Genomic DNA, 22,389 nt, shown 5'->3' on the forward strand with positions numbered 1-22,389 from the left:
TTTTTTGTTCATTTAATTACTAATAGCTATGATTTCTCAAATAAAAATTTGTGATCATTAGTCCCTTAACTTATCAAAACGTGCAGCTATAGTCCCTTTCATCAACTCTGTTAGAACTTCCGTTAAAATAAGTCACATAATGAAAACATGGGAAACAAGCATATGATTATATGTTTTCATCTAAATATTCAACAAATTTCTTACAATTTATTAAAAAAATGCAAAATAAATATATCTAATTTATATCGAAGAGCGGGTGCCTAGATGGGTCTAGTCAGGCTAGGTCAGCGCCTAGCCGTCCTTTCTTAATTTTTAAACGCCTGGGGATTAATCGAGAACGGTAGCTAATTACCTAGCACCTAAGCGGGAATTTTAGACCAGATTTCAGTGTAACAAAATTATACAAATTTCGAAATTTCTGATCAGATTCGAATTATTAAATACATTCTCATTCTTATCCCTCTTTTTTTTTTTCTTTTTTTTTTTTTTTGGATTTCGAATTTCGGTTTTGGATTTGAAACAGACAGAATATTTTAGAATATTTTGGCTCGAAACCAGTCCAAATCGATTAATCTTATCCAAGTTGCACCCCTACTTCTGTTACATCATTGCTCGAGATACAACAATGACCCTAAGTTATTGCCATGCAACATGCAAAGGGCTCTTATGAGTAAGGAATGGACCTAGCACATGTTTTGCTACTTTACAACACAATCACTTCTCTCTTTTCTAACAATAAGAACCTATTTTGCTCGAACGAAATATTTTTCATACAATGCTTTAGAAATAGCAAGAGCATCTCCTTTTGCCTTCACCCGGTAAAGTTCGGTACCTGCTTGCCAATTGTTTGAAAACGCTATCCATTCTCTTCTCCATTCCTCCAACTTGAAGTCCTCATTGTCTCTCAAGCTTTTCGACAAAAGACCAAAGTAGGTTGAAGCGCGAGGTAGATAGTAACTTTTCAATAGCCCACTCCAGAACTTATTTGCTGCTGACAAGAAGAATTTCAATGTTACAAAGAAAAATAAGCGACAACGCTTGAGTTACATTAAGTGAGGTCGAAGTTAGGATTACCATAATCATGAAGCCTGCTCTGGTTGGTTTTTGTGTTATCAAACCACATTGTCACCTGCGTCCTTGCATTCCACTCGTACTGAAAAAATAAAGTTTATAACATTTCGTAAGGTGAAATTTGGGCTGAACTCCTGATGTTTAGCAGGGTAATACAGTGCAGAAAACCCAGGAGAAAAGACAAGATGGCTCTTTTCCCTTGGATGCACAGAGAACATAAGCCTATAATGTATAAATTAAGATCAGGAAATGGAAAAATGTGTGGCTTAGCTAACCCCAATAATCGAACTAAGGTGTTGCGTCATGCTGATATGTCTAAACTAACTGTGCAATGTTATCCCCAAGAAAATTCTCAAAGCTAAAAGCAAATAGGCCAAAGAGGGAAATATTTGCTCTCACCTGCTGCATTTCCGTAGGATTAGCTGCCAGATTTTTTGCACTTTCAAGCCAGGTTCCAAGTAAAAAATTATCATCAGAAGCGAGCAGTTCATCAATATCCATTATGAGTTGAACAAACTTTTGACTATGGTGACTATAAGCTTTTACATCCCTCCTCCGATAAGCTGTCACTGCATCCAGATATACTTGATTCGCTAGCTTTGAAAGTACTTGCCGTGTCAAATCAACCAAGTCATATCTGTCACGGTGCCAAGAATAATTAGGAATGATCAAATGTTTTATTTCCCTTTTCCTACAATCGGCTTACTGGAAGTAACTGGATGTTTGAAGATAACCGTAAAATCCTATCGTGATCCATTTTTGTGTCTAAGGCGTTTTATTCAGCTGAGTTCCTTTGTCAAGAAACTAGCAGATAAAGAACTTGTATTTAACAACCTCTGGAAGGAAAGTGAACTTAAAGAGTGGTTACTATGCATGCTATGACACCAAGGAAAACAAAATCTAGACAAATACTCTGCAGGGAGCAAGTGATTCATTCAGGAGAATTATATTTATCATGTGAATACAGGTCGGATCATATATCTCAGATTTCATAACACAAGAAAGCGGTTTTTCCTTTACCTATATGTCAGGCTTCCAGAGAATTCATTTCCAGTGTCAAGGAATAGTCGTAAAGCATTGACCACCTCTTGAGTAGAATACCACAAATGTGCCTGAGGCAAATTAGAGCTGGTTTTTTGGAGCAAAACTCTTCTCTTTTTATCGAGCAGGATGGATGATTGCATCTGGTTTTGTTTTGAAATGTTTGATATGTGATTTGGTGATGGATCCCAGTCAGGGAGTTTGACTATGAAATCTGTGTTATGGTCCTGCGACAAGTTAAATATCCATATCATTCGTGGTACGGTGAAAAGACACAAATCATTAACTACAGGAATCAAATTTTATTTACATCCACCTATCACGCCTAAGTTACTAACATAAGTAATGCATTGTAGTTAAAATTTATCGATTATGGAAACATCACATCTTGCCTCGTCAAAAACTATTCAAATGAAATACATGAAACATGATCAAAGCCATAGATGAATCAAAAAGTGTCCATCCGATAACAATACCACTAACTGATAAAGCATGGTTATGCTTTTTCCCCTTTTTCAGTCTGGATAATGTCATAGATGCATCAAATGACTTGAGATAACCATTCGCATAAGGAAGCACAGTGATGTATGATGCCCTTCATAGTTTGATGATCATTCCAAAATTATGTTTTTGAAGAAATAAAAAGTCATACGCATTGGATCAATGGAGTTTATTGAGATACGTACAGCAATCCCATCTGTACAGTTGTAAATTGTCTGGTGAAGGATGTCCCAAGCTGCCTCAACTTGAGGAACTGCATTACCATAGCGTCTCCGGGAATAGATCTTTAGCCAATCCTGCAAAGAGCGCATGCGTACATAAATTATTGTCAGCAACCAACAATCAACACAAAATGCTGTTTCTGTACTCATCTTAATTACTTCAAGTGAGTTAAGTCTATCATCTTTAACAGCTATTTGTAGAATGAAAAAAAAAAAAAAAGACCCTGTTCTTTGAGAAGCAACTGCATTCTCATCTTCCAAACATCTACGTTTAGAGCTTCCATTTTGTGATGCTTGACAATCGTATGTGTTAATGGTGTAATCATATCAACAACCATTGAAGATAATGAAACTTTGACATATCTGTATCATGATCCAAAACCAAATTAAAGTTGTTTCATTCCTTATAAGTAAATAATGCGAGGTTTCCCAAAAGAGCTTGAAGTGTTTTAAATGATCAGAGCATCCCTTCACTCAATCACACATAATAGTAAAGTTTTGGAAGATCAGAGCATCTCTTGGATCAATACATAATAGAAATTATCTAGACCACAACATATGGCAAAAACTTAAATAAAAAGACTGAAACATCACTTGCTTAACTATTGTTGACCAATAAAATCATTTACTGTTGAAAGTAAATTATAAAATCTCCACACAGCCATGCATTGGGCTTATACTGTACCGTAAGTACCATAGTGAAGCAAGACTTATCGTACTAAATCTCTTTTGTTTAAAGCCTAAAGTTTGGTACTTTCCCATGTGCGGAACTGCATCAACTTTGTTACACTTACATTGATGTTCAGAATATTTGAGAATAAATCCTTAACACTTGTTAGATGTCCACACGGTAACTACTCATGCTCACCTATGTCCACAACTCCACGTCATAGTTGCAAATAACCAATGTATAAACTATTTATTCTTATTAGAATACAGAAACAAATATTTACACACTTAAAAAGGAACTAACAGCATCCCTAACTATTCCAATTATTGCAAAACATTTAAAAATTCATAAATACCTGAACTTGAACCTTTTCACTGCGAAATGCCATTTCAGACGTCAATTCATAAACAACTGGATTGTGCTCAATACCTTCCATGCACATGCCAACTCCAACCTATCATAATAACGAAAAGTTACTTTAAGTGTGCCTAAAAAAAGTAATTTTTTATTACATAAAATTATGAAATATACTTCTATTTCCCAGTGTTATTTTATAAATAACTAAATAAATATTGGTCACAGAATATCGTTTTGTAGTGTGATGGCAAGATATTGGCACTTTTGTTTGAACATGAGAAAGTATAGACTAACATAAAAACATAAGTCTTTTACAGTAATAAGACATGCATGCAAGGTATCTGGCATACCATAGTAGAATTTTCACTAGTTCGGGCGTCAACTGGACCTGAAGAAATTGCATCCAATATGCCATACATTTCAATGTTTCCACCAAAATTGTGCAAGAGACACCTGACGTAGATAAACAGTTGGCCAAGTAAAAAAAACATTTTGATCACAGGTGTTGAAACTTAATGTAAATACTAACAAATCAATAGAGGCGTATCTTGAAGATTAAGCTTCTCACTCAAGAAGTCAAGATTAACTAAAAGTTAACAAATTCAAGAGCTAATTACCAAATATAAGGAGTGCCATAAAATTGAGATGATGTTTTCCATATTGGTTTGACATCCGCAAATAGATCAAGAACTATCATTTTTCCAAACGGAACAGAATGTAGAAGAGCCTGCACATATATTTAAGTTGTTAAAGAATAAGACTAACAAATGATAAGTTTAAAGTGAAAACATGACTTTTCAAGCCACTGAATATTGCACAATGGCGTTCTAGGATTCATATAGCCGACCCCACTTAGTGGGCTAAGGCTTTGTTGTTGTTGTTGTATGATTACAGAACCCTGACGGTGAAGGATGGAGCTTGTTCCTCTATTATCTTCCACCAAAAGCCCTACTTCAATGGCACTGCCATATACTTTTCATGCACATGGCTGGATCTGATGTCTTTCTGTTCAACTGCCTCCAGGTGTTCTGGATGCAATTAGTTCTGATTTTTTCTCCTTATTACAGCGTTTACCAAAATGCTTAAGTTTTCCATTCTATGGTTATTAGTTGCTAATCAACTTATTCCAAAAGCTGTACCAGGATTCCGGGAATCACAATATAACTAATTTATGAAGAAATCCCTTTCACATTCACACACACACACATCAAATATTAAATTTTTTAGCCCTGCATATTTCATATGAGCAAGGCTACCTTCTGCTCCAATAAACAACAGGAATTATTCAATGTTTATAGCACGCTAAGATTTGTATCATTATCTACAAACTAAATGCGTACTTTCATTTGAGGTGGTTTCCAAAAAGCAGAGTCTGAGTAGAAGAGCCAACCCTGCAAAATGATAAAACTTTCAGTCAGGAGTAATTATATGAATAACTGAGTCAAATTGCTCATATACAAGCAACTCAATTCCCACATTTATCGAACTTAGCATTGTCAAGGTCCATAACAAATAAATTGGTCACATGTGATACCCTAAAAACCAATAGAAACACCCTTGTGTATTTCCAACTGATCATGATATGAGCCAGATGATACTTTGGTTTATTTATTAAGACGCATAGTGTACTGCCATGCAGGGTTAAAAACTTAAAAAGTAAAATCATACCATAAATATATATACATATTAACAATTGGAGATAACACCGATATGCTGCTTGATTTTGAACTATAGCTGTGGTTAATGATTTGTATTATGTCTCAATGCAAATTTTTGAGGGTTGGTAACTATTGATGCAAAGTATTTCCTTAATTATAGATTAGTAGATAAAAATGAATTCATAGAAAGGGTGTCATATGGCTGACCCCATTCCCCCCCTAAAAGCATTTTGAGTAGCGATTAATTGTGTTCATTATACAATGTATAGCAAATTGACAGGGAAACTGATCGACATGATGAGTACCACTCATTGCAAACTTCGTAAATCACTGAAATCCTTAAGGTCCTTCCATTTAAGATTCAGTATATTTAAGTCATGAGTGTTGAGGGCAGAAACTATTAAATACTTGAATATATCATAAAAATTAAATTGAAATAGATTGAGAGGGGAAGGAGTGGTTTGAAGAACTTAGGAGCATACTTGCATTAACCAAACAGCATCCTTATCACCTTTAGACATTGCTTTATACACAGCAGCTCCAAGTGATGAGATATATGCTGTATCATTTGTAGGTGGAGTATTTTCATTGAAGGTATCACTGCATAAAATACAGCATTATTTACATAAATAAACTTAGTAGGCAAAATTAAGAAATCTATAACATGCAAGGAATATCTTGCAGTTGTCGGGAAAGATGTAAGAGAAGAGTTCTGTTTCAACTAGTTAATAAAGTTCAAAGACGACAGAAACGGCCTGCCTAAGACAGGTCTGAATGGTTGACCGTAGATGCATAACCCTTAACCACCAAGGGGTGCCCAAAGGGGAATTACTAAGAATATAAAAGTAGTTGCAACAGAAAAATATAAAAGTAGTTTGAGTTGGAAAAGAACATGATTTAATAACGTACTATACCATGAAAGAATAAGTGTGAGAAGTTACCAGTTATAGATGTCAGTCACATCCCCATATTCTGTACAAAATGTAAGCCATGAAAATTAGTCAAACAACCAGAAAATATGACAAGAAACTGGAGACATCATGGTTAGGTTCTTGTCAGTTAAATCATCCATGGTCACTATCTATGCACAAATGGACGATTGTAGCAAGTTGAAGTGATAACTAAGAGACATGAAGCAAACCTTCAACTTGTCGCCTAACAAAAGCCATCCCAAGTTCAACAAATAAAGGATCAGAAGGATCAAGAAGATATGTACAGCACCAACGAGGATCACCATCAACAGTGTTCCTAATCATAACAACAAATATGGAAAATCTCAGAAAAAATATATAGCACATCTATTTCCAACATATTGTACATCCAGAAAGGGACACTTTTCCAACTGCAAACATGGAAGTCAAAATGAGGGTGGTAAATCTAATGCGGTTACTTTACATTTTTTGTTCAAAAGTGATTTAACGTAATTCAGCCGTAGAAATTCAGTGACCGTCTAGGTCACATAAAGCTACGTCACATGGGAGCTATATATAGTGACAAACTTATGGTAAAATAAAAGATCACATACCACTCTCCAAGTCTGGTTATATTTGCTGAAGGATACACCTTCTTCAAAGTCGCTGGAACATTTCCAGAGAATGATGGCAGCACTGAAGCAAAGAAGAGATCACACATGAGTAGCCACATCATCCAAGTGACATTGTACTATGTCACTATATAACCCCTTGAAACATAATACATGTTTAGAAGATATGTGTAAAAAAGAGTATCACTAGTATTGGTGGAGCATCATTTGACAAAAAATTATCTCGGTAATTTTCTAATTTTGCAGTAAAAAAAACTGGCAATCACCTGGAGTCATGCCTAGCTCTAACATCCTAGATAATATCTGTTTCTGCAAAACCAACTGCTGATCTAACCAATTCTGTGATAAAGGCCCACCCCACCTGTTACAAGACTACTGTCAGTTTCTTTACAGCAAAAGCACGTGATCAAGTGCACAAAAAACATCAAGTATAGCCTCTTCAGTTGACTTATTGTGTTTTAGAAGACCTGTGCACAGGGTAATAAAATCTTGTATCACCTCCACTTACGCATGTAAGTTTCCCATGCGAGCCCATGCAAGGAAGGCAGGTCCACCAAAGAAATCATTCAAATCTTCCTTACTAATATTGAAATCCTACAATAAGAATATTCTAGTCAAGTCTGATGAGAAGAATGATGCAGGCACCAATACTATGCTTACGTACTTAGCAAATGTGCATTGCCTAGACTTTAGATAAGGCAAAAACGTTAACAGAATATAAATCTAACTCTGAAATATCATAATTATTCATTTTCCATTATGTAGCGTATCAGTCACGCTGACTTCTAGAATGAAACAAGATTTTCTTGTAGTGTCCTTTTTGTTTTCTCTATATTAGAATTTAGAACTGGAATGACAAATAGAAAATTGACCTGACTGTAAGCTCCAATGACAAAATAAAATCATCTCTGGTAAGAAACTAAGTTGCAGCAGCAGAAGTGTCAGCCAGATGGGAAATAAAATAATAATATCCAAGGGCAAAGTTTAGAAACTTAGAAACAGGAACGTTTATTTGTATTGGGAGTTCGCTTCAGTTTTAAAATTAAAATAATTAAATGCAGTGAAATATTCGAAGCAGAGTTTTGATTTTTGAAAGATGAACCAAGGATGAAAAATGGAGTTCATCACCCTCAAATAGCTTTCAAACATTGTGTGCTCCAGTTTAAACCAAATGGTGTGGGATTTGTTTTCGCCTTCTGGTTATTTGACGGGCAATGATTTAAAAAAAATCAAAAAAATAAGAAAGAAGAAGGGAGGGAAAATGGTTAGTTAGAGAATGTGTGAGACTGCTTGGAGGACAATTGATGAGAAAGAGACAAGGAGTCCCCTCAAAAGGCCTCAGCTACAAAAAGCCGAATCAATATCTGCCTCATAACTAAGCCATATATGAAATCCAAACCTATTCATATGGCTACTCAAAAGGCATTCAATAAACATAAAATTACAAAAGAATATCATCGACAGGAAGAGACCAGAGACTATTCAGTTGTAAAATTGTAAAATTGTATTCTAACTGTGATACACATGAGCACAGACCAAACAAGCATATATGCAATACATCGTAAAGTTTATCAGAAAATAGAAAATTGTATTTCTCTCATGTTGAACATTCAAGGTTTTATGTTCTCCTTTTAATGCATGGCAGCCTTGTGCTAATTAAGAAACTCCAGTTCCTATAAGCAAGCTATGCATACATGTTAAAAGCAGCAACATATACAAGACATATACTGTAGAAGCTTAGAATTTGATGAACACCTTCATATGTGTAAGAGCTTTTATAATTTACCATGAAGACTTTCTGCCAAATTGATTCTTGCCCTGTGAATGCTAAAGGCAGGTTAATCCCCTGAAGAGCCATCCAGTCTATTTCTTTCTGCCATCTCTCCCAATCCCACCAAACAAATGAATCTGCAAAAATGTGTCATATCACATACAGTTTATCAATTTTCCATTGTCACGATAAACATATCAACTAATGTAAAAGTATTACATTACAAGTTTTTTTTTAATGCAAATTAAGTATACTTTCTTCATTTCTTAATTTACTTTTCATCCTCTTATTTCTCTTATGGTTGTACTGTCAAACACATTGAGTTTGATTCATAAAACCCTCTCTGTGAAAACACAGGCACAGTTGTTTACGTCTCACCCCACTAGACTTCACATTAGCAGACCCTCATGCACTCAGCTGCCTTTTTTACTCTCAGTGAGACAAAGTACAACAATGTATAGACAACCTGATTGAAGCAAAAGCAGATACAAAGAGTCAATACTTACAGCTGGATGTAACAACATTTTGATAATAGTTCCACGGGACTGGTCGTTGTATCCTTAACCCTTCATCTCTTACACGAGGCAGTGATCCTGGACTTGGGATGGAAGCTAGCTGAGCACCACCAGTCTTGTCCCAGGAAACATGAGCCCCACACCAGTACTTCAAATACCAGTGGAGGCCAGATGCAATTTCAACTGCTGTGGTGCCTTTAACCCTGAACGAGGACCGTGATAATCATAAAATTACAACTGCAGATGTTCCTTCTTAATTTCTTACAATCATTGAGTTTTAAGCTATCTAGCTCTTCAGGTCAATTTATCCTTGCATACTTGTGAGATAAACAATATATCCATATTGCCAAAGCAAGCAATTGAGAATATCACAGGTGCGAATAAAAAAATGAAAACATCTAGTCACAAAACGTTAATCCCATTAGTAACTGGTTTTGGTATATCACACCTTCTTCATTGGGACTAACTCTTGATGAAAATTTATTTAATAAGCTACTTAAAACACATATCCCAAACAAATTTCAAGCAGTGCTGAATCAATACTTAATAAGTTTCCATAATGTAGCCAATCATTCCCTGTCCTCAAATTTCTATGATTTAGAATGTTAAATTCTTTTAAGATCAGAAGTTTCGTTCTTACAAATTCTGCAACAATACTAAAGGCTTTAGTTATATTTTATAGGCTGAAACTTTGCATGCAAGCACATAAATATATGCCAGAACTTTTGTTTCAAAACTGGAAAAGAAGAAAAAAGTAACTATATTTGGCAAGACATAGTTCAACATACTGTATCTCAGGACCATGTCGGCTTGACAGGTTGTAATTGTTTAGCATAAAGCAACTGTGTCCACCACAAGCATCCTGATATCGAATTTGAAGCAGTTAGCATGATGAATTACAATGAAATCAATGTTTGACTAAAGCCAGAGATAGTTACAGGGAATGCCAAAGCAAAAGCAAAAAATGTTTGTGGCCGATCACGTATCAGTCACTTCAATCATGAATGGTATAGTTTAAAGTTTCATACTTGCCTATGTTTTCTCAACAAGCAAACATATCATACAACCATATAGTGATATAGATCTCAGAAACTGAATAATGCAAACACTGATACACATATTTATTCCTTTGAGATTATGTTGGATCCTACTTCCTGTTTTTCTTTTCCTCCCTTTTCTCAGTAACCAAGCAGAGTATCACAAGGAAGTTAAGTTTAAAACATGAAACTGGACAAGCAAACAGAACATAAATATTTAAAAGAAATGATACCGGTCGAAAAGAGGCAATAATTAAGCAGAAAACAAACTACAACCCAAACTCAACCAAAAAACCTAAATTGAAATGCCCAATTGAAGTGTTAAAAGTGCTTTATGAACTAACTACGTTGAGCGGAAATACTTAAAGGCGCTTCTGTTAGTAGAAGCATTTTCTGGAGAAGCAGTTGTTATGTGCAAAACCAAACTTCATAAATAACTTGCAGTGAGTTGAACAAAAAAAAAAAAAATGTAACTTCCAGGGCATTTCCACGAAGCACTTGTATTTATAATAAAATTTTCTACATGTTTATAACAAAAGCGCTTTCATGAGCAGAAGTGCTTCCTACAAAAAGCAGTAAAAAAAAATAACACAAATAGTCAAACCCAGAATCCAAATGTGAGAATTTTGAGCGAAAAAAGGAAAAAGAATAGTACTTGGGAGACAATCTTGAAGTCGAAACTGTGAACATGGGTTGGAAGCAATCTTTCGAGAACAGCTTTAGCTGCAGCTTCTTGAACCGAAGCCGACGACCGTTTGGAGTCCAGACGGCGGAGCAACGCCGCAACTGCTTCTGCTTTTGCTGATACAGCTAGGATTGGTACAATAAATACAGCAATCAAAATCAGCAGCTGGATTTTGAAATTCGACATGGTTTCGGATGGTATGATAGAGTGGGTATCACCGGCTCAATTTTTGAAATTTGTCTTAAGAAGAATCATCGCTGATTGCAAAGCCTTTTGTTGGCAGGTTACTGGTAGTAATTTTTTATATTTATTTTTTTTATTTTTTTTATTTTTTTACAAACTATATTTGTCAACACAAGTGGAGGAATAGTTAAGTCTCTAGTTGAAATTCAAATTTGACGGGAAATGGTACTTAGCTTTCGTATTTACAGAATGAAAAAGAATATCATTACATCGTAATACGTAATTATTGAATTTTGAATGTCTATATTTGTATTGTGTGAAATTGTATAAAACCAATTACAAGGAAGCTCATATAAATGAGCAAGGAAAAGAAACGGGAGGAGCCGAAAACAAGGAAAAGCAAAACATAAAAAAAGAAAAAACAAAGCATGAAACATGGAAGCATAAAACATGGAAGGAAACATGGAAAAGTAAACATGGAAGGAAACATGGAAAAGTAAAAGTATGCTTTCTTCCAATACTCCCCCTCAAGCTGGATCAAAGGGATTAATTGATCCAAGCTTGAACAAAAGACGTTGAAAATCAGCAGAGGGTAATCCTTTTGTGAAAATATCCGCAAGTTGATCATGACTGCGCGTGTAGTGAGTGTCGATCACCTTGGACTGAACTTGATTTCTGACGTAGTGACAATCAACTTCAATATGTTTAGTTCGCTCATGGAATACAGGATTCGATGCAATGTGCATCGCGGCCTGATTATCACAGTGTAGGGACATGGGTTGTTGATGAGGAAAACCTAAAGTCAACAGAAGGCTTTTGAGCCAAATAAGTTCACAAGCAGTGGACGCCATAGCACGATACTCTGTCTCTGCACTAGAGCGTGCAACAACACTTTGTTTCTTGCTTTTCCAGGTAACTAGGTTGCCTCCCACAAACGTACAAAACCCAGTGGTAGACTTGCGATCGAGAGAATTGCCTGCCCAGTCAGCATCGGTATAGCCTGAGATCTGAGTGTGACTATTGTTGCGCATAAGAATTCCTCTACCAATGGAACCCTTAAGATAACGTAGCACACGATGAACAATCTTCAAATGATCCATGCTTGGAGAGTGCATAAATTGGCTAACAATGCTGACAGCATATGATATATCAGGACGTGTGATAGTCAGATAAATGAGTTTGCCAACCATTCTTTGATAGTAACTTAAATTGGGAATTGGATCACCGTGAGTTTTTAGCTTCAAGTTGCTATCCAAGGGGGTACGAGCAGGCTTGCAATCTGTCATTTTTGCTTCGTGAAGAAGATCCATGACATACTTGCGTTGGTTGAGGAAGAAACCCTTGTGAGAGTGTGCCATCTCGATGCCCAAAAAGTATTTGAGAGTGCCAAGATCCTTGATAGCAAACTTGTTGTTGAGATACTGTTTAAGAGCATTAATCTCTGACATATTATCACGTGTCACAATTAGATCATCAACATAAATGAGCACAACTAGTTTACCCACTAAGCTGGAACGAACAAATAGGGAAGAATCCGCAATACTTCGACAAAAACCAACCCTTTCCAGAACATGACTGAGCTTGGCATACCATGCACGTGGACTTTGCTTGAGACCATAAATGGATTTATGGAGTTTGCACACCATTTCTGGATTGTTTGATTGAGGATGACCTGGGGGTAGCTTCATGTAAACCTCTTCTTCAAGTTCACCATGCAGGAAAGCATTTTTAACATCCATTTGAAAGAGAGGCCATGCATTGTTAATTGCAACCGACAACAATACTCTAACAGTGTTCATTTTTGCCACCGGAGCAAATGTCTCTTTATAATCGACGCCATAGGTTTGTGTAAAACCTCGAGCAACCAAGCGAGCCTTATTCCTTTCGATTGTGCCATCTGAATGAAACTTAGTTTTGTACACCCAACGACTCCCCACTGCCTTCTTGCCTTTTGGAAGTTTCACTATAGTCCATGTGTTATTTTCATGGAGGGCTTGAAGCTCCTCTGCCATAGCATTTCTCCACTCACTGTAAAGATTGGCTTCTTGAAAACTTTGAGGTTCTCGAGCTTCATTAATGGCACTTAGGAATGTAGCAAAAGAAGATGAGACTTTGCTATAATCAATAACATCAGTCACGGGATACCTGGCAGTGTAGGTCACATAATCATGCAACTTGGATGGAAGTTTCCTCTCTCGTGCAGGATTGCGACGAACTATAGGAGATTGAACTACAGGTATTTGAACAACATCATGGTTGGAAGGATCACTGGAGGGTGCAGTGTGAATCTCTGATGAGGAAGGGTTTTCATCTTCAAGATGTTCCACCGAGTGAAGGTTAACATCATCCGGCACATGATCACTAGGAGTGCATGTTGCATCTTCTCCGTTTGGATATGGAAAATGAAATAAGTCCATCAAATGCTCCCCCTGTCTAGAGTAATCCAGTGATTGTGAAAAGTAAGGAACATGTTCTTCAAATTTAACATCCCTTGAAACAACCATTTTTCTAGTTGTTGAATTATAGCACTTGTAACCTTTTTGGGTAGATGAATAACCTAGAAAGACACATTTGGCAGCCCTTGGGTCTAGCTTGTCACGATTTTGAGTTTGAATGTGAACAAAGCATGTACACCCAAAGACTCTCAAATGGGAAAAGTTGATCTTTCTATTTTTCAAGACCTCATAAGGTGATTTAAAATTCAACACTTTACTAGGTAATCTATTGATGAGATATGCCGCAGTAAGGACTCCTTGAGACCAAAACTTCTTAGGCACATTCATGTGAAACATAAGAGCTCTAGTCTTCTCAAGTAGATCTCTATTCTTCCTCTCGGCCACCCCATTTTGTTGAGGTGTTCCAACACAGCTTGTTTGGTGTAATATACCATGCGTGCTCAAGTAGTGTGACATGTTATGAGACATATATTCTGTGCCGTTATCTGATCGTAAAATATGAATTTTTGAAGCAAATTGGGTGGCCACAAGTCTATGAAAATCTTGAAAAACTTCCATCACTTCACTTTTAAATTTCAAAAGATACAACCAAGTAATCCTTGTGAAATCATCCACAAAAGTTACAAAATATTTGTATCCATCAAAAGACTCTATAGTTGGTCCCCAAACATCGGAATGCACAATTTCAAAAGGGTTACTAGCCCTAGACAAAGAGGAAGTAAATGGTAATCTAGTAAACTTAGAAAAATGACAAACATCACAAGGACTTGTAACTTTGCACATATTTGGAAACAAGGTGGATAGAACTTTTTCAGAAGGATGTGCTAGACGTTGGTGCCAAAGTTGTTGTTCTTGAGCTAAGCTTGAAGTGACTTGAAAAACCTTGGGAACTTGAATATGCTTGGAAAGATAGTAGAGACCATTTAAGAAAAATCCTTCACCAATCGTCTTCTTGGTGACTACATCCTGAAAGATCACATTTTTGGGAGAGAAAATGGCAAGACAATTTAATGAGTTTGTGATCTTGCTAACAGATAAAAGTTGAAAAGGGAATGAGGGAACATAAAGAGCCTCAGACTCGACATCACTTGAGATCAAATGTATTTTTCCTTTTCCCACAACCATAGCATTTTTTCCATTGGCAACTGACACTTGGGATGGAATAGAAAATTTTTCAAATTTATGCAAGTTTGTAGACTTGTTAGTCATATGATCAGTAGCTCCATAATCTATAATCCAATAATCATGCACATTACCAATGTTGAGAGCAGTTGAGAAGGAGTGTAAGATACCTGGGATGTCCCTTTGTACCACGCCTTCATTTCCAGCCAGGAAGCCAGCAAACTGTCCTAGTAGTGCAGTTTGATTGTTGTCACACTGATTTAGTGGTCCTTCACTATCTCCAAGACCTTGTTTCTTGTGAAGAAACATAGCAAACTCGTTGATCAGTGCAGCTGGATTAGTGGTGAACTTCAGTGCTCCATCAGAAGAAGTTGTGGCAACATGATTTGCCTTGTAAGAAGGGTTGTACGAGCCTTTCGAGACACCTTTGTTATCCCTAGGAAACTTTGGTTTTAACTCTGGATGAAGAATCCAGCATCGGTCTCTTGAGTGCCCACCAGCATCACAATGGCTACATTTTAAGCCAGTTTTCTTTCCTTTGTAGCCTCTCTCCTCACCAAGTTTTTGGTTAGAGAAGTAAGCCCTAGCTTCTGGTATATTTGCCTTCATGTCCAAGGTCATGACTTTCCTTCGAACCTCTTCTCTTTGAATTGTGGCACACACACTTGAAAAAGAAGGCAGGTTGGGATTCATGAGGATATGGCTTCGAAGATCTTCGAATTCAGGGCTCAGGCTTGCTAGGAGTTGGAATATTTTGTCTTCCTCGGCTCTTTTAGTTAGCACAGCAGCGTCGATGGTGTGTGGTCGATACACATTCAGCTCGTTCCACATAGTGGTCAGCTTTCCAAGATGTTGCACAAATGGCTTCCCTTCCTGTTGCAAACCAGCAATGTCCTTCTTTAACTGAAACACTCTAGCCGCATTGTTCTAATTTCCATACATTTCCTTGAGATTTTTCCAAAGAGTCATGGAGGATTCAGCATAGCTAAAAATTTCTGCAATCTTACGATCCATGGAATTGAGTAGCCACGACATGACCAACTGGTCTTTGCATAGCCAAGCATCATACTTCGGTGAGGTAGTCTCAGGCATTGGAATAGCACCATTAACATAACCAAGCTTTGATCGTCCTCCCAGAGCAAGAGAAACTGCTCTCTCCCATGGAAGATAGTTAAACTCATTTAGCAAGACAGAACTAAGACGTTGATTTGGGTTGATATCAATATCTGAGTGTGTTGATGGTGGAGTAGCATGAAAGCCGTCTCCTTCCAAATTTACTAAGCTTTCTTCAGCCATGATTGAAGGACAAGAAGCTCACAAATCTCTCAAGAGAACACCACAGAGACAGGCCGGTTAGGGTCACTGCTCTGATACCATATTGAATTTTGAATGTCTATATTTGTATTGTGTGAAATTGTATAAAACCAATTACAAGGAAGCTCATATAAATGAGCAAGGAAAAGAAACGGGAGGAGCCGAAAACAAGGAAAAGCAAAACATAAAAAAAGAAAACACAAAGCATGAAACATGGAAGCATAAAACATGGAAGGAAACATGGAAAAGTAAACATGGAAGGAAACATGGAAAAGTAAAAGTATGCTTTCTTCCAATAGTACTTTTTTATATTTATTTTTTTTATTTTTTTAATTTTTTTACAAACTATATTTGTCAACACAAGTGGAGGAATAGTTAAGTCTCTAGTTGAAATTCAAATTTGACGGGAAATAGGACTTAGCTTTCGTATTTACAGAATGAAAAAGAATATCATTACATCGTAATACGTAATAGATTACAAAATCATTACCAACCTAACATAATTACAAAAGAGCAGCCCCAAATACAATCCGCAGACAACCAAAATATGGACCAAGGCAAACCCAAAATAAAGTTTTGAGCCCAAAACAAAAACAAAGGCCAACAACTTGAGAACTAGCTCCTACCACCACCGCGGTCGGAACGCCGCTTTCCACCCGTCAGAACCAATGCTCCCAGCAAATATCCGAATTCAAGTCATACTGAGCCCAAAAAATGAAAGTGGAAAGACTTCAAACTCCTCCAACAAATACGACATCGTTCGCCACCGCACAATGAAAGAAGCAAGTTAAGAAGAAACCCACTAATAACAGGGCCATCAAGAGCATATCAAGAGAAGGAGGTGTCATACCGGATCGCTACGCACCTTTCGAGAGAATCCCAAAGAATCGCGAAATTTTGCGCTATAGCCGCGAGAAATCGCTGTGAAGGTAAGCGGGTAATAGAAGGTACAAAATTACTGTTTTTGGTCAACTCCCTTAGCAATTCGGTCTAAACGCACCATGTGACACGCAAATCACCTTAGGAGTGTATTAGTATTAGGCAAAACACTAACAATTTCACTTCGTCAGATTTGGAGGAGATGTATTTGCAGGCTCTTATTACTTCTCCAAATCTGATTTTTTTTTTTTTTCCCTTCATACTTTGGTTTTTTTATTTTATTTTAATAAACGATATTTATCTACACTAAAAAGGTGGAGGATTAGGCTAAACCTTATAATAAGCTAGCAATAATGTGGTTCAAATTCGTCTTTGACGAGAATTGAACCTAAAACCTCTTATTTACAAATAAAAAGGAATATCACTAAACCATATAACTAATTGACTATTTTGGTGATATTTTGACCAAAAGCAAAAAGTACTACGAGAAAGACAATCTACTTAAATTATATTTTGTAACCACATAATGTGGCAGGCGATGGCTGAATTTCTTTTTAAATCATTAAATTATATTTCAATGTATTGTTCGATGTTCCCTTATATGAAGCTCATATGCTTGTCATTGTAAAATAAATGTACGGTGCGACCGTGTCGAAAGTAACCTGATACGATACATGGGACAACATGTCAACGATTTTTTTTCTAAATTATTATTTATTATAAGAGGAGGGGAAAGAGATCGAAACTATTACAATAATTTAGAAAATGGAGAGTTTCAAACCCAGAACTCATAGGTAGAAACCTAACATCCTATCCACTAAAATATTGATCACATACAACATGAACAACAATATTGTTATTGAATATCAATGCTATATTATTGACGTATTTGTTAAGAATTCTAAATCCAAGCCCTTAACCCTAAGCTCTAAGGTCCTCTTAAGAACAATCTAAGATCCTACACCCATAACGATCAACCTCATACTTTTACGGACATTTTAAAATTCTAAACTCAAAATGACCAACCTCATACTTTGACGGACCTTATAAAACTTTACCCTATTAAATCTAATAGACCTTCTAAAATCCTAAAACGAAGAATAATCTTCAGAAGAAGATAATAGTTTTAAAATCACTTTTCAGACACTTGTAAAAGGAACCGGATCCCATCCGGATTCAAATAAACTGAACCTAAGGATCAAAGGATCCGGACCATTGAAATTTGATCAAACAGTTATAATTAATATAACTTTTAAAGGGTCCCCTGTTTGTAGCCGTTGGATCAAATTTCAACGGCCCAGATCCTTTGCTTAGGAAGCTCAGTTTTTTTGGGTCCGGAGGGGATCTAGTTCCTTGTGAAAGGACCTAAGTTCATGCACCTCATTTACTTCTCACTCACCTCATAAGTATTTTTATGAATATTTACACTAATAACTTGAAAGTAAATGACAAAAATAAAATAGGTAAATTAATATTTTTTATTAAAAAACCAAAATAATTAGCAGTGGACAAATTCAAGAACCAGTTCAATCTCAAAAATTAAAATAAAGAGTTATTTAACTTAGTAAGCTTTTTATTGGATGATGGACCACATAAAGGGATCATTTCCGGATTCCTTCCACCAAATTTACCCATCTGAACTCTTGAAATTTGATTAAACGACTACAAATATGAGGCTCTTTTAAAAATTATATTAACTTTGGTCGTTGGACTAAATTTCTAATATTCGGATTGGTAGATTGTGTGAATCCCTTTCCGACGGACCACTACCCCGTATATATACCAACGTATGGATCTAGTAGCTTGACTCAAAAGGCAAAGCAAAAGGTTGTTGAAGAAACAAAAGGTAAAGCAAAAGATCAAAAGACCCTCCCGCTTCAACGAAGAAAAAAGGAAGAGGAAGTTAAAAGTGCTTTATGAACAACCAAAACTGGACAAGCAAACAGAACATAAGATTTGAAAGAAATGATACGGGTCGAAAAGAGGCAATAATTAAGCAGAAAACAAGCTCCAACCCAAACTTAACCAAAAAAATTAAATTGGGCATTGAAGTGTTAAAAGTGCTTTATGAACAACCAAAAGTGCTTATAACTACATTAAGCGGAAATACTTAAAGGCTCTTCTGTTAGTAAAAGCACCTTCTGGAGAAGCAGTTGTTAATGTTATGTGCAAACCAAACTTCATCAAGAACTTCCATTGAGTAGGCTAAACCTCATAATAGGCTAGCCATAATGTGGTTCAAATTCGCTTTTGGTAAGAATCAAACCTAAAACCTCTCATTTACAAATAAAGAGGAATACCACTAAACCGTATAACTAAGTGGCTATTTCGGTGTTATTTTGACCAAAAGAAAAGGGTAATATGAGAAAGGCCATATACTAATACAATAATTTAGAAGAAAGGGAGTTTTGAACCCGGGACTTATGGGTAGAAACCTAACATCCTATCCACTCAAATATTGATTGCATACAACATGAACAGCAATATTGGTATTGAGTATCAATGCTATATTATTGACATATTTGTTAAGAATTCTAAAACCCAACCCCTTAACCCTAAGCTCTAAGGTCCCCTAAAGAACAATCTAAGGTCATCTCCAACCGAAGGAGGACCAAATGGCTTGTTTTAGGCCTATAGCCCTCCAAGAAATTAATATTTTAATGAACCATGCCAGGCCATATTTCTTAGGCCATCTCTAACCGAAGGGTCCAGAGGGCCGAAAATAGCCCGAAAACAGTCTCCAACCAAGGGTAGGCCAAAGGGCTCGTGGGCCCCATTGGACAAAAAAGGGCCAAAGGGCCAACCGGCTGGCCCAACCCAGCTAGTCCCGGGCAGGGCCACATGCTGACGTCATATTAAAAAAAAAAAAATTACAGTTTTTTTTTGTTTGTTTTTTGGGCCAAAATTTTCTAAAACATATTTAATTATGGGTTTAGATTTTTTGGGCCATGAAGGTGATTTGGTCAAAGTTGGGATGTTCATATTATAAGCGTGTTTCCTTTCTCATTCATCTCCCAAGGCCGATGTGGGATAATTATAATGGGTGTAGTTGTAGTTGTAGTTCCTTTCATAAGCATGTTCCCTGCACAATTTATTTTAAATATTTAATTATATTACATTTAATTTGTTGTGGTTGTAGTTTTTAAATTTAAATAATAAATTATGTTTGGCCCTATGACCCTTTGGCCCTCGGTTGGAGATGATTTTTTGTGACAGGGCTAAAACGAGCCATATAGCCCTCGGTTGGAGATGGTAAGGTCATCTCCAACTGAAGGGTCTAGAGCGAAAATAGCTCGAGAAGCATCTCCAACCGAGGGCTAGGCCAGAGGGCTCGTAGGCCCCACGAAATCTGAAAGGGCCAAAGGGTTGACCCAATCCAGCCAGCCCGGGGTTGGCCAGAGGGCTGAGTATTCCTATTGGATATAACCAACAAGAATACTTAAACAAATTTTCGAATCCAACAGCTAGCTGACGCCAGTTACCATTGGATTCTTTTTTTTTTTTTTTTTTTTTTTTTTAATTCTTAAAAATTCTAATTTTTTTTCCTATAAATATCTAAACCATTCATTAAATTTAAGTTCTATTTTTTGTTTTGTTTTTTGGGCTAGTTATTGTTGTAGTTTTTAAATATAAGCTGTAGTTTTTAAATATAAGTTGTAGTTTTTAAATTTAAGTTGTTGTAGTTGTTAAATTTAAATAATAAATTATGTTTGGCTCTCCGTTGGAGATGATTTTTTGTGACAGGGCTAAAACAAGTCATATGGCCCTTTGGGGTTGGAGACGAAGACAAATATGGTCATGTACTGTTCATTAAAATATTAATATCTTGGAGGGCCAGAAGGCTAAAACAAGCCTCTGGCCAGCCTTCGGTTGGAGATGGCTTAAGAAATATGGCTTTGCACTGTTCATTAAAATATTAATTTATTGGAAGGCCAGGGAGCTAAAATGAGCCCTCTGGCCAGCCTTCGATTAGAGATGGCCTAAGATCCTACACCCATAACAATCAACCTCATACTTTTATGAACATTTTAAAACTCTAAACTCAAAATGATCAACCTCATACTTTGATGGACTTTATAAAACTTTATCCTCTTAAAACTAATGCACCTTCTAAAATCCTAAAAAAAAAAAAAGAATAATCTTCAAAAGAAGATAATAGTATTAAAATCACTTTCAGACACTTGTGAAAGGCCTAAGGCCATCTCCAACTGAAGGAGGGTCAGAGGGCTCGTTTTAGCCCTTTGTCCCTCCAAGAAATTAATATTTTAATGAACAATGTAGAACCATATTTCTTACTATCTCCAACCGAGGGGTCAGAGGGCCATAGGCCAAACATTGCAATGTGACAAAAAAACCATATCCAACTAAGGGCCAAAGGGCTATAGTATGGAATGTGAAGAATTGAAATAAAATGAGGTAAGATAGTATGAAATGATGAAAAATATGTGAGAAATGGTGTAGGAAAAAAATTAGAAATTAAAAAAAGAAAAAAAATCCTAAACCCTAAACCCTAAAGTGGGCTGGGCAAATGGAAAAAAAAAAAAAAAAGGCTGGCTGGAGATGGCCAGCCCACTGGCTTGATTGGCTGGTTTAGGCTTGGTGGGGCCCACAAGCCCTTTGGCCTAGCCCTCAGTTGGAGATGGTTTTAAAGCTATTTTCAGTCTTCTAACCCTCTAGACCCTTCGGTTGCCGATGACCTAAGTTCATGCATTTTATATAAGGAAAATTAATGAAAAAATCTTAAAAATTTTGAGTTTTAACGATAATGACAAAATAAAGGGTAAAGTGAATAGTACCATGATTGACTTTTTGGTGTAAAAATGTGGTTTTTCATTAAAGTGAACATTACTATGAACTTTTCATTAAAGTTTCCTTTTATATACTTCCCACTCACCTCATAAGTATTTTTATTAATATTTACACTAATAACTTGCAAGTAAATGACAAAAACAAAATAGGCAAATGAATATTTTTTACTAAAAGATCAAAAAGATTAATAACGGACAAACTTAAGAACTTGTTCTAATCATTTTAAATCTCAAAAAATAAAATAAAGAGTTATTTAACTTAGTAAGCTTTTTATTGGATGATGGACCACTAACCCATATATACAAACGTATGGATCCAATAGCTTGACTCAAAAGGCAAGGCAAAAGACTGTTGAAGAAACAAAAGCTAAAAGCAAAAGATCAAAAGACCCTCCCGCGTCAACGAAGTAAAAAGGAAAGGGAAGTTTCCAGACACGACACCCCGATACACGTGGCAACTCTTTTTGGATTAAAATCTTAATTTTCTTTTAATATGGAATATATTTTTCTCACACCCGCTAAACACGTTATGAGTCCAATTTTAAAATTTATATAAC

At 36.3% G+C, this 22,389-nt stretch overlaps 2 protein-coding genes and 2 non-coding genes across 4 annotated transcripts; all 4 read right to left on the reverse strand.

Annotated features, from left to right (window-relative positions):
• Positions 1–529: 529 nt before the first annotated feature.
• Positions 530–11,351, reverse strand: LOC137734883 (alpha-N-acetylglucosaminidase). Its single transcript, XM_068474196.1, has 19 exons — positions 11,041–11,351; positions 10,137–10,210; positions 9,340–9,551; positions 8,849–8,970; positions 7,571–7,656; positions 7,329–7,423; positions 7,045–7,126; positions 6,661–6,767; positions 6,461–6,491; positions 6,002–6,119; positions 5,202–5,252; positions 4,479–4,588; positions 4,212–4,314; positions 3,860–3,958; positions 2,799–2,909; positions 2,092–2,339; positions 1,471–1,708; positions 1,075–1,153; positions 530–988 (listed from the first exon to the last, which is right to left on the reverse strand). Exons 1-19 carry the CDS (start codon positions 11,254–11,256, stop codon positions 744–746), a joined length of 2,427 nt encoding a protein of 808 aa, XP_068330297.1. The 5' UTR covers positions 11,257–11,351; the 3' UTR covers positions 530–743.
• Positions 8,126–8,278, reverse strand: LOC137735836 (small nucleolar RNA snoR138). The gene has a single exon (XR_011068738.1). It is a non-coding gene; the product is annotated as a small nucleolar RNA snoR138 (small nucleolar RNA).
• LOC137735832 (small nucleolar RNA U19) lies at positions 8,337–8,448 on the reverse strand. Its single transcript, XR_011068734.1, has one exon. It is a non-coding gene; the product is annotated as a small nucleolar RNA U19 (small nucleolar RNA).
• A 3,055-nt stretch (positions 11,352–14,406) lies between the features above and the next one.
• Positions 14,407–16,127, reverse strand: LOC137733511 (uncharacterized). Its single transcript, XM_068472658.1, has 4 exons — positions 15,870–16,127; positions 14,832–15,758; positions 14,592–14,675; positions 14,407–14,412 (listed from the first exon to the last, which is right to left on the reverse strand). The coding sequence occupies exons 1-4, from the start codon at positions 16,125–16,127 to the stop codon at positions 14,407–14,409; spliced, it is 1,275 nt and encodes a 424-aa protein (XP_068328759.1).
• Positions 16,128–22,389: the final 6,262 nt, after the last annotated feature.

This window comes from Pyrus communis, chromosome 5 (genome assembly GCF_963583255.1).
Source record: "Pyrus communis chromosome 5, drPyrComm1.1, whole genome shotgun sequence".
Classification (NCBI taxonomy): Eukaryota; Viridiplantae; Streptophyta; class Magnoliopsida; order Rosales; family Rosaceae; genus Pyrus; species Pyrus communis.